At 40.9% G+C, this 15,580-nt stretch overlaps 1 protein-coding gene across 1 annotated transcript in view; it reads left to right on the top strand.

Moving 5' to 3' along the window:
* Positions 1–15,580, top strand: part of LOC120572634 (zinc finger protein 91-like) — a 44,155-nt gene continuing 28,575 nt past the window's right edge. The window contains exons 1-3 of the mRNA XM_039821954.1: positions 1–196; positions 1,361–1,448; positions 11,344–12,867. Of these exons, the coding sequence (XP_039677888.1) occupies positions 1,431–1,448; positions 11,344–12,867 (1,542 nt within the window). The 5' untranslated portion in view covers positions 1–196; positions 1,361–1,430. The remainder of the gene's footprint in view (positions 197–1,360; positions 1,449–11,343; positions 12,868–15,580) is intronic.

The raw sequence follows: 15,580 nt of genomic DNA, 5'->3' as shown, positions 1-15,580 counted from the left end.
AGATCAGACATGTGGAGGCTGCTCTGGATCAGAATGTCTGCCATTGTGTGAACCGATAAAAGGTCCAAGGTCACCCTAAACTATCTCTCTCTCCGCAGATTAATTTCTCCGCTGGCAGCTGAGATAAACCGGATGTGTGACCTCGGGGTGGAAGTGGGGCAGAGGCTCCAGGATGTCTCCTGTGTTTAGATTGCCTGTAAGAAATGCCTATATATATATATATATATATATATATATATATATATATATATATATATATTTTTTTTTTATATATATATATATATATATATACTCGATAATAAATAATCAGGACTTTTAGCGTGTATAGAGCCAGCATATCTCCACATGTAAATGGGTGAATTAAGGGTTTATTTCAACCAAACCAGAGTGGTGATTGTTGGAACATTGGAAAGATGAACCAAGACGGCTTTTGGTAGTTTTATTTAGTTTCTGTCCACTTTGAATGAAGTGTGTTTTACGATGATAAAAGTCCTGATTATTTACATGGAGTCTGGTGTAGTTTGGTGATGGTGATTTTGGGCTTCATAAAATCCAGAAATTACACCTTAAGGACAATACTGAGGTACTGCTACTGCAGTAACAGATCAGAGAGTAACTTCATCCACATCTGCTCTCACTTTTGTTTGTTTTATCAGCAGGCAACATTGGTTCCGTTTGATCGGCATTGGCCCGAATATAAAGCTCCATTCAGACAGGAAGAACATCTAACTCTGTGTGTGTGTGTGTGTGTGTGTGTGTGTGTGTGTGTGTGTGTGTGTGTGTGTGTGTGTGTGTGTGTGTGTGTGTGTGTGTGTGTGTGTGTGTGTGTGTGTGTGTGTGTAATCATCATCAAAAGTTTATATGAAGAGGAACCGTACAGCGATAGATTTACTAAACAACAGCCTTGGAACTGGAAAAAAAAATTTAAATGCTAATGAGAAAAGGACACAAAAAATTTAAAAAAGACAAACTTGGAAAAAGATGGTAGAAAGAAGGAAGGAAGGAAGGCAAGAATAGGTCAAAATAGTATCAAAAACTTCAAAAAGAGTGACATAAGAAGAAAGATGCGAGAAACTTGTAAAAAAAGTAGAAGGACAGTAGACGGAAGGATAGATTAGGTCCAAAGAAGGAGACACAAATGTCACATTTTTGGTAGGAAAAAACTAAATTCTCCATAAAGAGTCCTCCAGAGTACCCCTAGGGGGACACGTACCCCCATTTGAGAAACACTGGTGTAGAGTGTCTCCTGTCTCATGGTGTGTCTCTGGTTGTTGATCAGCTGATAGTATATGAGTATAGTGATGTTCTAGTGTGGAGTGTCTCCTGTCTCATGGTGTGTCTCTGGTTGTTGTCTTCACAGCTCATCTGTGGGACGAGACCCTTCTGACTTCAGGACGTCCGTCTGAATTAGTTCCCCCTGAAGAACCAGAATGAGTTCTCCACAAAAGGTGAGATCACTTTTTTTTTTTTCAGCCACTTTTTCCCGGAATTGTATATTTTCAATTTCTTGAATACATTTTTTTATTTTTTATTATTAATACATATTTTATTAATATAGGCAAATGGAAAGTCATGTGAAAAAAAAAGGGTGAGAGACCATGGTTAAATTGTGTTTGGTCATATACAGTTATTGTAAGCCTACATATTTAATGAACAAAACTAATAAATATTGACTCATCTCTCAGTAACATTGACGGCCTTGTTTGAGATTGTTTGATGTTGCAGGAGCTTTTGTAAAAAATTGCGATATAAAAGCTGTGATGTCTTTTGTATTTTTGTTTCATACAGTGAAAGTTGCAAAAAAAAGTTTTCCTATAGTAACCAGAAAGGCTCAGAATGTTGATCTAATATGAAAATGGCTGGTGGATTTAAGACCAAAAAATTATAATTTATTGAATGAATCAAATTTGGACATAGGCTATCTGCCATTGGCTTGATGATCTTTACATTGTTAGTTCATTTCCTATCCTGGGCTGGGACACATCCATATGCTTTGATAAAGCAGGGCTCCAGACTAACTTTTTGCCTTGGTCGCACTGGTGCGCCTAACTTTTTTTATTTAGGTGCACCAGCACAAAAATTAGGTGCACCCAAATTTTTTCTTGCGTCGCCATTAAGGCCACAATTTCAAGGTCACCTTTTTATCACACTCCATATACATTCATATCTATATTATGTCAATTATTTTAAACAAGAATAGAGAGTTGGTAAAAAAAATTTTTTTATTTGAAGCACAATTATACTGTACTCAGAGTCTTCTAGCGGGTCCCCCCTTGCTGTCAAATGCCCCTCAGATGGCCAACACCTGTCATTTGGCCTTCTTCCCCTTTGGCCTCGGCTAAACCAGCTCGTCACACTCCCTAGCATCAAAATCCTCCAAGCTGGGCCCCTCCACACTGATTCTTATCAGATCTTCCACTAGTCCAGGACTAAAAATCATATCTCTGTATTTTTCGGCTGAAGGACGATACACAATATCTCTCTCTACCTCCTAATATATATTTTTTACAAAGTGGGCTAACTGTTCAGTTTTAAGTCAAAGCCACTTTTCACAAGCTCTTTTATTAAAACAGATGTGATTAAAATAAAATGCAAAGACAGGGTTTCCTTCCCAATTTGAAAATATAGAGCTGCAACACATGTAAATTATCTGAAATAAATAGCCTGGGATATATTTAAAAAATACATATCTCTGAGAAAGCTCCTTCACTTGTTTTCAATAACAGACCTGGATAGCCCAGTAGCTCATATAGGGAGAGAGGGGGGGTAGATGGACTGAAGCGTATGCTACTCACAGAGTGATGGGCTATGGCGGATCAGCGGCGTTACACCCGTCTTGTGTAGGCTATGAAATGTCTGTATCGTCACTGCGCTGCATTTTTATGAACAATGATAATGTGGCCATGGGTCAGATCTCTGGCCCAGGTCCAGCAGGCTCCGTCTCACACGCTATTACTCAACCAACTGAAGTTAGTTCCATTCAATAACTTCTTATTTGTTTTTCACTGTGGCGGCCACAATAACAGAGTTACCAGCGGAACCAGTGGTACCAAAACAGGTTTCCTCTCATACTCAACAATATACAGCTATGTTAATAATACAGGTTTCCTCTCATACTCAACAATATACAGCTGTGTTAATAATACAGGTTTCCTCTCATACTCAACAATATACAGCTGTGTTAATAATACAGGTTTCCTCTCATACTCAACAATATACAGCTGTGTTAATAATACAGGTTTCCTCTCATACTATTAATATACAGCTGTGTTAATAATACAGGTTTCCTCTCATACTATTAATATACAGCTGTGTTAATAATACAGGTTTCCTCTCATACTCAACAATATACAGCTATGTTAATAATACAGGTTTCCTCTCATACTCAACAATATACAGCTGTGTTAATAATACAGGTTTCCTCTCATACTTAATATACAGCTGTGTTAATAATACAGGTTTCCTCTCATACTTAATATACAGCTGTGTTAATAATACAGGTTTCCTCTCATACTTAATATACAGCTGTGTTAATAATACAGGTTTCCTCTCATACTCAACAATATACAGCTGTGTTAATAATACAGGTTTCCTCTCATACTTAACAATATACAGCTGTGTTAATAATACAGGTTTCCTCTCATACTCAACAATATACAGCTGTGTTAATAATACAGGTTTCCTCTCATACTTAACAATATACAGCTGTGTTAATAATACAGGTTTCCCTCTCATACTTAGCAATATACGGCTGTGTTAATAACAATTAAAACTGTAGACAAATGTCAGCATGTGGACCGGCAGTACTGTGTCTCTCCATGTTGCAGGGGAGTGTGAGTGAATGGGGGCGGGGCTGCTGGGAGGAGCGATCCAAACACAGGCAGGAATGGGTCATGTAATGCAACATTAAACCATATCGATATAAACGACATCGCTTCGTTCGTGGAGAGGCAGCGGATGCGAGGATGTTAGGTGCACTGGTGCAACCTAGGAAAAATCTTAGTTGCACCCTTACAAATTTTTAAGTACTTATTGGACTTTAACTTATTATTGCACTTACAAAAATGAGCGTAGCTGTCCCCATTTAGGTCATTGCGTCTCATCTCCGGTTTTTCCTGCATCCACCGTGTGTGATTGTGTGTGTTTGTACATGTGTACATGTGCGCATGCGTCAGTCGCGGGAGAAGCAGGTCCGCCCACTGCAGACAGCCGACAGGATTAAAACAGCAGCCGCTTCCAGCGACTTTAGAGAGAAAAATGTAAACTGGTTTGCAGGACGGTCTGATATGTTTTTCGCTGTACGTTTTGTCAATGCGCCTCAGCTTAACTATATGTGTCACGGATTAGCGCTGAAAACCAATAAAATTAGTTACTCTGTTGCACGAATAAAACACGTTTCACCAAAACAAGTTCCTTCCCGACGCTATTTTGCAGTGGCATCACAGCCTTTTCCACCCAAGATGCCCCTGTGGCTGGTATACAAGGCAAAGTCACTCTGAAAAAGTACCCGGCATTGGCTGGTGGCGGGTGTTAATTCCCCACCCTGCTTAGTTGTGTTTGATTTAGAACCTGCTTGAAACTCTATAATGATCATTTTTCATTGACCAGTTACCGTGGTTACTGTGCCGCTTGCACATGTTAGTGTACGTCAACGCACGTGTCCACTACGTGACCAACCCTATGGAGCGTACCACGGGGCCACTACGTGACAAACCATATGGAGTGTACCACCGGGCCACTACGTGACAAACCCTATGGAGCGTACCACAGGGCCACTACGTGACAAACCCTATGGAGCGTACCACGGGCCACTACGTGACAAACCCTATGGAGCGTACCACGGGGCCACTACGTGACAAACCCTATGGAGCGTACCACGGGGCCACTACGTGACAAACCATATGGAGTGTACCACCGGGCCACTACGTGACAAACCCTATGGAGCGTACACACGGGGCCACTATGTGACAAACCCTATGGAGCCGCAGCGTGGCCACTACGTGACAAACCATATGGAGCGTACACGGGGCCAGCTACGTGACAAACCCTATGGAGCCGCATTACCAGGGGCCTACGTGACAAACCCTATGGAGCGCATTGCCACGTGGCCACGGGGATAAACCCTATGGAGCCAGCACGTGGCACTTACGTGATAAACCCATGGAGCGTATCACGTGGCCACTACGTGATAAACCCTATGGAACGTACCACCGGGCACAATTACGTGACAAACCCTATGGAGCGCACCATGGGGCCACTACGTGACAAACCCTATGGAGCCTTACCACGGGCCACTACGTGACAAACCCTATGGAGCTGCACCACCGGGCCACTTACGTGACAAACCCTATGGAGCGTGCACACGTGGCCACTACGTGATAAACCCTATGGAGCTGCATCAGGTGGCCACTACGTGATAAACCCTATGGAGCCGCATTCACCGGCCACTAGCGTGACAAACCCTATGGAGCGTACCATGAGGCCACTACGTGACAAACCCTATGGAGCGGTACCAACCGGGCTAATGCGTGACAAACCCTATGGAGCGTATTCACCGGGCCACTTACGTGACAAACCCTATGGAGCCACCGGGCCACTACGCACAAACCCTATGGGCGTACCACGGGCCACTACGTGAAAAACCCTATGGAGGTGCACCACGGGCATACGTGACAAACCCTATGGAGCGTACCAACCGGGCCACTACGTGACAAACCCTATATGGCGCATTTCACGGGCCACTACGTGACAAACCCTATGGAGAGCGCATACACGGGGCCACTCACGTGACAAACCCTATGGAGCGGCATTCAACGGGCCATACTACGTGACAAACCCTATGGAGCGCGTACACGTGGCCACTACGTGACAAACCCTATGGAGCTGCATTCACGGGCCACTACATGCGACAAACCCTATGGCTACCGCCGTTACGCAAACCCTATGGGGCACACGCGGCCAAAACCTATGTCCCGCGATACCAGCCACGACAAACCCTATGGAGCACACCGGCCGTATCGTGACAAAACTATGGAAGAGCGAACACCGCGATCATTTTACAAACCCTATGGATGAACACCGGCACCACGAAACTTTATGGAAGCAATACGGTCACGCATGACGCGATCGCGTCACAGACCGCGAGAATGATAAGGCGGCTTTACCCTCCCGGCGCCAAACCCTGGAATTTATTGAATTGGATTAGATAAGCGTTTACCAGCGCGAAACGGCCCCATGATGTTAAAATTCCCATCAAATTTACTGACGTACCAAAAGCAACTAAACCATATCGCTAACAACGCGTGTGAAACTACACGCATCTATCTAAAGACGTCTGAACTATGTCGTCAGGGTGACTTTTCCCATAATATTGAACTAGAGTAAAGTATATGATCATTGTTTAGATTCACATTTTGTTAGTGTTCTTTTGCTTACTTTCTGGTTCTTATGTGTTACTCATAATGTGTGGCTAATAATATCATCATGCTTATAAAAAAAGTATTAAACTGCTGAATGAACACTTGAAATGTCTCCATGGCAACAAGAGACAGATACCGTTTGAACAACAATCATAAATAAAATAGCAATTTGGCATATTTAACCAAAATCAACAACAATCATCAACTGTCCTACGCCTTAGGACCGTAACGAAGGTATAGTCACAAGATATATGATCAAAATCATAAAAATAACAGCCTATATATAGCTGGGGAGCTTGCAGCCTTAGTGATAGTTGCGTCCACTTGTTACCCAAAATGAACGTCAATTCACTAAAAAAATACAAACAAATTAACTATTAAGGGTATTCAACGTTAAAACAAATATGAAGGTGCTTGATTGACATGTACCCATTACATAATAAATAAGTCAGTGATTTGGTTGGTCGTAGCTAGACCAACTAGATAAAGAACAGAGAGCCAGCCCACACAGCCAGACGGTGCCTTGACTCAAATCGAATTTGTTTTAATTGGGGGTCTCTGCAAAGATACTAAATAAAGAACTTACAGTATATTTCGGATTTTTATCAGAAACTGCTTTATTGGCCAAGTAAACACAAGGGAATTTGAGTCTGGCTAGGTGTTGCTTTCAACACAGAAACAGACATAACGTTATGGCTAAAAACAAAGATAAACAAGGTAACGTTAAACATGAACGTTTCACTATGTAGGCTACATATATAAGTTGTATATAATAAAGTGTATACATGCATACATATACACATACGTACATAAAATTACATGTAAATAGATCTATAAAGCTTATAAACAGTAAGGCAATTAGTGCCGATGATCCAGTAGATGGCGCCCATGTTCAATCAATGTTAGAGTTACGCATTCTTCCAACAGTGAGCAGGTCACATAAGCTGATGAGATACTACAATTTAATTCATCGTATTATTTTTATACTGTCAGTAGGCTACTTTTAGAGCAACTTGTATAATGGCTAAAGGGCCTGGAACATAAATTGAATGAATTGAAATACATTTAAACCTATAGGCTATAGTCTTACTGTATATTGAACTTTTTTTGGGGGGGGGGGGGCACGTCTGGCGATGACGCTAGGTGTGGCGGCGTACTTATCAACGACGATGTACACTGGCGACGGTTTAGTCAATCCACACGTTAGAGTCACACGACAGTCTCCTTCGGTAGGTTATCCGTGGCACTATCCACTCGCCATAGGGCCACTATGTGACAAACCCTATGGAGCGTACCATGTGACCACTACGTGACAAACCCTATGGAGCGTACCACGAGGACCCTATGTGACAAACCCTATGGAGCGTACCAAGAGGCCACTACGTGACAAACCCTATGGAGCGTACCAAGTGGCCACTACGTGACAAACTCTATGGAGCGTACCACGAGGACCCTATGTGACAAACCCTATGGAGCGTACCATGAGGCCACTACGTGACAAACCCTATGGAGCGTACCACGAGGACCCTATGTGACAAACCCTATGGAGCGTACCATGAGGCCACTACGTGACAAACCCTATGGAGCGTACCACGAGGACCCTATGTGACAAACCATAAAAAACTGAGCTTAACTCCGTGCCATTTGTGTATTATAATTGTAACTTACCTTTATGTTTCTTCAAATTTGAGGGTGAATTTTTTGAGGCCATTTCGCAGTCTAAGAATAGAGGAAGAATAGGCACTTCATTCTATATGAATTGTCTTTCACTCACAAATGAGAACATGGACTCTGAGTAGGGCCAGAGGTGGTCTCCTTCCTCGCCTTCACCGCCACGATCACTCCAAGTTGAAAGTGTTCTAGGTGGTGTTTCTGGTTCTTCCATCTCGAAACAAACTAAGAAAGATCTCAAGTGTTCTCAGTGCGGGCAGGCAGCAGAGCAAAAGGCAGAATGGGAGCACACGCGGCCTTCTTATAAGACAGCTTGATTCACTCACTGATGAGCCAGCTTCATCAGACCTGCTGACAGAGCCATCTACCGCTCTGGCAGTGATAATTAGGGCCCGAGCGATGACAGCGGCGAAGGCCCTATTGAAACTGAAGGAAATATTGTTTCTATTCTTTTCCCGTCAAATGAATTGGCTTTTTGAGGGGCTTAATATATTCAAAAACTCAACCCAAATTTGGCGGTCGCATCAAGTCTGGTAAAAATGTACGTATTTTAAGGATTTTGGGAATAGTCGCACATAAATGGCTCGCTAGCGCCCCCTAGAAAGTAAAACAAATTGAGCCCCTGCAGTGCGTTTAACGTAGACTCATGAAACTTGGTACACATATGTAACATGTCAAGATGTACAAAAAACTTCATAAGAGCCATATCCTAAACCCAACAGGAAGACCGCCATTTTGATTTCAATGTTCGAAATTAGTGCTATTTTGGCCATTTCCACGTGTTGTACTTTAACGAACTCCTCCTAGAGATTTCAGCCGATCAACTTCAAACTCGGACTGTGCCATCTTAAGACGTTAAAGATGAAAAGTTGTTAAAAGTTGTTAAAAAACTTTTCGTCATAGGGCGTGGCCGTGGCAGGGCGGCCATTTTGAGTGTTTAGCGATGAACAAAGAAGTTGTTGTAACTTAAGTGTACGTTGTTGTATCTGCCCGAAATTTCTCACGATTGACAAGGGTCCAGGCCTGAGGACACCTACAGGCCAAAATTGACTTTTGGTCATAGCGCCCCCCGCTGGCAACAGGAAATCTGCCTTATATGACAAACATCATCCGATTTACATGAAACTCAGAATGTGTGATCTACATGTGATACTGAGCCGCCCCCTATAATATGACCACGCCCACTTACTCTGGGCACGCTCCCTTTGATAACATTTGAACCGTTTAAGGTAGACCCTTGTGTGAGGTGTCATTGAACTCAGCAGAGAATTCCTTCTTCATTGGTGATGGTTTGGCCTGCCCCCTATGTTTAAGCCACGCCCCTTTCATAAATGCTGACCCATCTAAGGTATACCATTGTGTGAGGTATCATTGAACTCAGCAGAGACTTCCTTCTTCATCGGTGATGGTTTGGCCCACCCCCTATGTTTAAGCCACGCCCCTTTCATAAATGCTGACCCATCTAAAGTAGAGTATTGTGTGAGGTATCATTGAACTCAGCAGAGACTTCCTTTTTAATTGGTGATGGTTTTACCCGCCCCCTATGCTTTAGCCACTCGTAACATTTTTATAATTGTAACGAGTAATGATGCGGCACATAAAAAATGTATTAAAACTATTAAACTCATTGAAAATATGTACTGAAGTAAAAATGGAAGTAGGAGAAAAATGTGATAGTCCAGTAGAGTACAGATATAGCCTTTTAGTACTTAAAGCTACATTGTGTTAGAATTTCTCCCATCTAGCGTTCAGATCATATATTGCAGTCAACTCTCTCTCGCCACGCAGTTCACAGTACGTATTGCAGCTATGGAAGCCTTCACGCTTAAAAAAAGCGAAGATGTACAAAAAGCCGTCTATCAGCCGTGGTTGTTCAAAGACTGTATATCAGTTGATATACAGTCTATGGGTTGGAGTGCATGTCGGAAGCTATAATACCCATTATCAGCAGCTGTGAGTCGAAAACGTGAAACTCTGGCTTTAAGTTCAGTAGTGAAGTAGTTCTACTTCGTCGCTATACAACTGTGGTCTAAACAAACTATTTCCAAACAATTGAACATAACACACAATAACTGCCATGTTAGTGATGCTGCCAGTGGAAAAATATGGTAACTCACATAGCAGCGCTTGCAAACAGTGGCTTTTTTGTTGACAATGCGAACGTTGTCAACATAACTAGAAGAAGGGATATTTTAGGACACAGAAACACAGTACAACTTTGAAAAGTTTTAGCCTTACAGTTAATGGGGTGCATTTGTGAAATAATTTGGAGATGGAGATGAAACAATGTCCAAATGGCAATCTTTTTAAATATAGACACAAACAAAAGATTTTTGATAAATATAAAGAAGAAGAAATGATTAGCCATTATTTGCCATTTAACCTTGGAAGTGTATATAATCCATTTTTCTTCTGTTTTGTATTTGTTTTGATTGTTATATTGTTTGTTTGATGTTGTTTTGCAATATGTTTTTTTGTATTATTGTGAAATGAGAAATTTTATTGTATTATTTTATGGGGGGGGGGCGCTTATAAGCTCTTTTGCTTCTGCCCATTCCCTTTGAGCAGAATGATAACTGCTCAATTAAACAAATAAACTAAACTAATCTAAACTAACTCACTGGAAATACAAAATACTTCCACACCGGAGACTTCAGTGAAAGAGGAGGAGGCTCCAGTTCTATCGATGGGTCTCCTGCATCTGCAGTTGCAATGCTATCTTTTGACTGGTGTAGCTAAGTTAGAGGAGGTTGACTGGCTGCGCTTCAGACGAACTGACGCAAGAGCCGGTTAATGAACCCAAGTCGTGTCACTGAACCGGGAGAATGGACCGAGTCACTCCTGTTATTTTTTTTACCTCATTCGTGCAGGCAGCGCTTCGCTCAAGTTGAGTGTGATTGATGTAGCACGTCTTCTTCTGCTACTGTGTGTTATAATCTGACTCATTAGTGCCTCCACTGGAGTGGTGGTAGAATTTGAAATTCGAAAATTAGAAATTTGAGATTGTGACTTAATTTCAGTCCATTACTATTTTAAATCAAAATCGTGACACCCTTAATATTATAAAAAGTTGTTTATTAATCACAAACTAACCATAATGTAACTCCATAATGGGGATGTCGGCAGATAATTAAGAAAGGTAATGCTTGAGTCGAACTGTTCCACAGACATGCTCTAAATTTTGTTTCTGGTTTAAGATAGATCGCATGGCACCTCACTAACTCACTCTCTCTGTTTTTCTGTCTGTTGATAGAAACGGAGTGGAAGAAGAGTCAAACGTCACCGCTGTCACCACTGTGACAAATCCTTCACAACTTCAGCCTCTTTAAAGATTCATCAGAGACTTCACACTGGAGACAAACCATACAGCTGTGATCAATGTGGGGCAGCTTTCACAAACCAGAACCACCTAAAAAGTCATCAACACATTCACACTGGAGATAAACCTTACAGCTGTGATCAATGTGGGGCTGCTTTCAGACAACAGAGTAACCTAAAAAGACATCAACTCATTCATACTGGAGACAAACCTTACAGCTGTGATCAGTGTGGGGCAGCTTTCAGACTACAGGAAACCCTAAAAAGACATCAACTCATTCATACTGGAGACAAACCTTATAGCTGTGATCAATGTGGGGCAGCTTTCATACTACAGGATACCCTAAAAAGACATCAACTCATTCACACTGGAGACAAACCTTACAGCTGTGATCAATGTGGGGCAGCTTTCACACAGCAGAGTCACGTAAAAAGACATCAACGCATTCACACTGAAGACAAACCTTACAGCTGTGATCAATGTGGGGCAGCTTTCAGACAACAGGGTACCCTAAAAAGACATCAACGCATTCACACGGGAGAAAAGCCGTACAGCTGTGATCAATGTGGGAAAACCTTTTCTCTGAGTGGTGCCCTTAAATCTCACCAGCGCATTCACACTGGAGAGAAGCCATACTGGTGTGAACAATGTGGGGAAACCTTTTCTCAGTTTAATAACCTTAAATGTCACCAGCGCATTCACACTGGAGAGAAGCCGTACTGGTGTGGACAATGTGGGAAAACCTTTTCTCACAATAGGGACCTTAAAACACACCAGCGAATTCACACTGGAGAGAAGCCGTACTGGTGTGAACAATGTGGGAAAACGTTTTATGATAGTGGTAACCTTAAATCTCACCAGCGCATTCACACTGGAGAGAAGCCGTACTGGTGTGGACAATGTGGGAAAACCTTTTCTCACAATAGGGACCTTAAAACACACCAGCGAATTCACACTGGAGAGAAGCCGTACTGGTGTGAACAATGTGGGAAAACGTTTTGTGATAGTGGTAACCTTAAATCTCACCAGCGCATTCACACTGGAGAAAAGCCTTACTGCTGTGGACAATGTGGAGAAACTTTTGCCCATAGTAGTAACCTTAAAAAACACAAGCGCAATCACACTGGAGAAAAGCCGTACAGCTGTGAACAATGTGGTAAAACTTTTTCTGATAGTTATAGCCTTAAAAAACACCAGCGCATTCACACTGGAGAAAAGCCGTACAGCTGTGAACAATGTGGGAAAACCTTTTCTCTGAGTGATCACCTCAAATCTCACCAGCGCATTCACACTGGAGAGAAGCCGTACTGGTGTGGACAATGTGGGAAAACCTTTTCTCATAGTTCTAACCTTAAATCTCACCAGCGCATTCACACTGGAGAGAAGCCGTACAGCTGTGGACAATGTGGGAAAACCTTTTCTCACCATAGTACCCTTAAATCTCACCAGCTCATTCACACTGCCTCGTAGTGAACATGTTTCAGAGCCAAGCTGTTTCCTCCTGCCTCCTCCTCATGCCCTGATAGCTGTGTTGTTATATTCTGATCTTCTCTCCACATTGAAGGCTGACCAGCATTAACTTTACCTTCTGATTAGCATGGATGTTATCCTGGATACTAGGGGTGCACGATTCAGAAAATGTCACGATTCAATTAAAAAACGATATTCGATTTAAAAAAATAAAAAAATAAAAAAAAAAAAAAGATTCATAGTACGTAAATGTAGTTACTTTTCCCATGTGATTGCAGTAGACATACAATTTAAAGGAAAAGAAAATACAAATTAAATGTAGTTTGATTACTTTATACAAAAAAATAATAAAAACTTCTGCAACTAAAACCTGCAAAGTGCCAAGCTTTGGCCAGCTTTCAAATACATTTAATTCAAGTATATAATACAATATTTTAAATAAAACAAGCCTTTTGTTGAGAGTTGGGTGGGAGTTTAGAGCATTGAAAGAGTGCATTGGTTTACTGTTATGTTAGGTACTTTAGGTTGTTGTTGGTCAACGTCTTTAATGTTAATCTCTGGGTGCTGGCTTACCTGCATGGGAGTTCTCAAGTTTATGGTGTTTCCAAAATACTTAACTTTTGCTTTGGAAAGCCTGCATATAGCATGATTCCTATCAAGTTCTGTCTTCCCCTCAAGGTTATAAAATCTGAAATGTGCCCAAACTCTCCTCTCCAATGAGGATGAGCAGGTTGAATAAGTCTTTCTGTGAGGTTTGCCATTGTTTGCACCGACTAAACTACTTCTGCTGCACTCGTTCTTCTTTTGATTATAACAAGGGCGCCCAGGCCCATGCCATCTATGGGAATGGCGAGCTAAACTAATTTCAGGCAGTCTTGTATAAAGTACTCAAAAGCAATACTTGAGTAAAAGTACAAGTATCTTACCAGAAAATGACTTTGGTAGAAGTTAAAGTCTCCTTTTAGAATATTACTTGAGTAAAAGTCTTTAAGTATCTGATATTAACAGTACTTAAGTATCCATAGCAATTTTCTGTTATTAAGTGTACTTAAGTATTAGAAGTAAAAGTAAAAAAAAAAAACTTTGATTATGAACTTTATGGCCAAAGGTGTGTAACGTTATCTTCATCACCACTGTCGTCGGGGTGGTCATCGTCTTTTACCATGGCGGCAGAGCCTGCACCAGGTGCTTCCATGACATTATCAGTCATTATGCTTCCCCCTCTTCTTCTTTAGTTTTTACCTATGTTTGTTTTTGTTTTGTTTTTTGCCGCTTGGCCACAAACAGGCATCACGTCACCAACTGGAATGGAGCGTGCATTATCTTGGCAATTTAGGAGCAATGATTTACCAAACTTCCTTTTTTTCAGTGTAATAAATCTCTTCTGATTTTATTTTGTAGTAGCGAGTAACTAAGATGCTTAGGGGAAATGTAGTGGAGTAAAAGTATACATTTTATTTAGGAAATGTAGTGGAGTAAAAGTATACATTTTATTTAGGAAATGTAGTGGAGTAAAAGTAAAAGTTTCCAGAAATATAAATAACGAAGTAAAGTACAGATATGTAAAAATTCTACTGAAGTACAGTAGTGAAGTATTTGTACTTTGTTACATTACAACACTGATTTCAGGTCAAAAGTATACACGCCATTACAAAACAAAAACACCCCCTACCGTGTACGACTACATATTACGTTCCCTCCCTCTGAAGGGGTAGTCCTGTCATTCATGTAAATAGTTTTAACCCTCTTTATTTAACAGTGTCCCACAGACTTCTCCAGGGACAGGGGTTGCATGTATGCATGGCATCTAATTTGTATTCTTTATAAAGCAATGTTCTATGCATTTGTCCCTGTCAAATAATGATTAAATAAATAAAGTGGATCAGATTTCTGTCTGACACTTCAGTCACACTAAAACAGCTGGTTGGATTCAGGGGGAAGTTTAAGAGCTGAAGAAGGCTGTGGAATTTGGTCAAAAGCTCCAAATGAGAGAATGTGTACATTAGAGCAGGAATGTGCAGTTATTGTCCAGGGGTATAAAAACTATGTAAACAGTTTAAATCCAAACATATGTGTAGTAGTGAAGATAGTAAGGATGGGGGGGCTTCAGATGGAGGTAGAACTAACAGACTTGTTGCTGCCCTTCAGCTCTCCCAGTTGGCTTTGACTTCATGTATTAACTTCTAGCTGGGTTCTCATCAACGGCACCATCTGCTAGAATACATTTTTATTAATTTTTTAAATATTTTTACATTTTTACGTATTTTTATTTTGTTTTTATGTTTATTATAAATTTACCCAGCATGCCCCCTGAGGGTTTCCTTAGTATTTCTTTTCTTACTTAATGTTTCATAAATGTAATGTTGTTTTTAACATGTGCTAAATAAATAAATGAATGAAAGTATTTCCTTGTTTGATCTATTGGTAGATAAAATGTGATAACTAATTATTATTGTTATTAATATTAGTATTATAAATGTCAGTAACATGTTTTTATATTATTATTGTTAGAGATGTCAGTATAAAGTCAGCAGGTGTTGCTCTACTGCAGGGAAAGTTTAAAGGTCATGTCATCAAAAACCTAATACAGACACGTAGTAGATGGATCATTCTTCTTGTAGACATTGACCAATCTCTGTTAATTTTGGTTAATATCTATCTCTTTTTTTAAACAGTAAATAATGTAAAGTAAAATGAATCA

The sequence above is a fragment of the Perca fluviatilis genome, chromosome 14, assembly GCF_010015445.1.
Source record: "Perca fluviatilis chromosome 14, GENO_Pfluv_1.0, whole genome shotgun sequence".
Taxonomy (NCBI): domain Eukaryota; kingdom Metazoa; phylum Chordata; class Actinopteri; order Perciformes; family Percidae; genus Perca; species Perca fluviatilis.
Note: the sequence above shows the minus strand (reverse complement) of the source record. Positions and strands in the feature narration are given on the sequence as shown.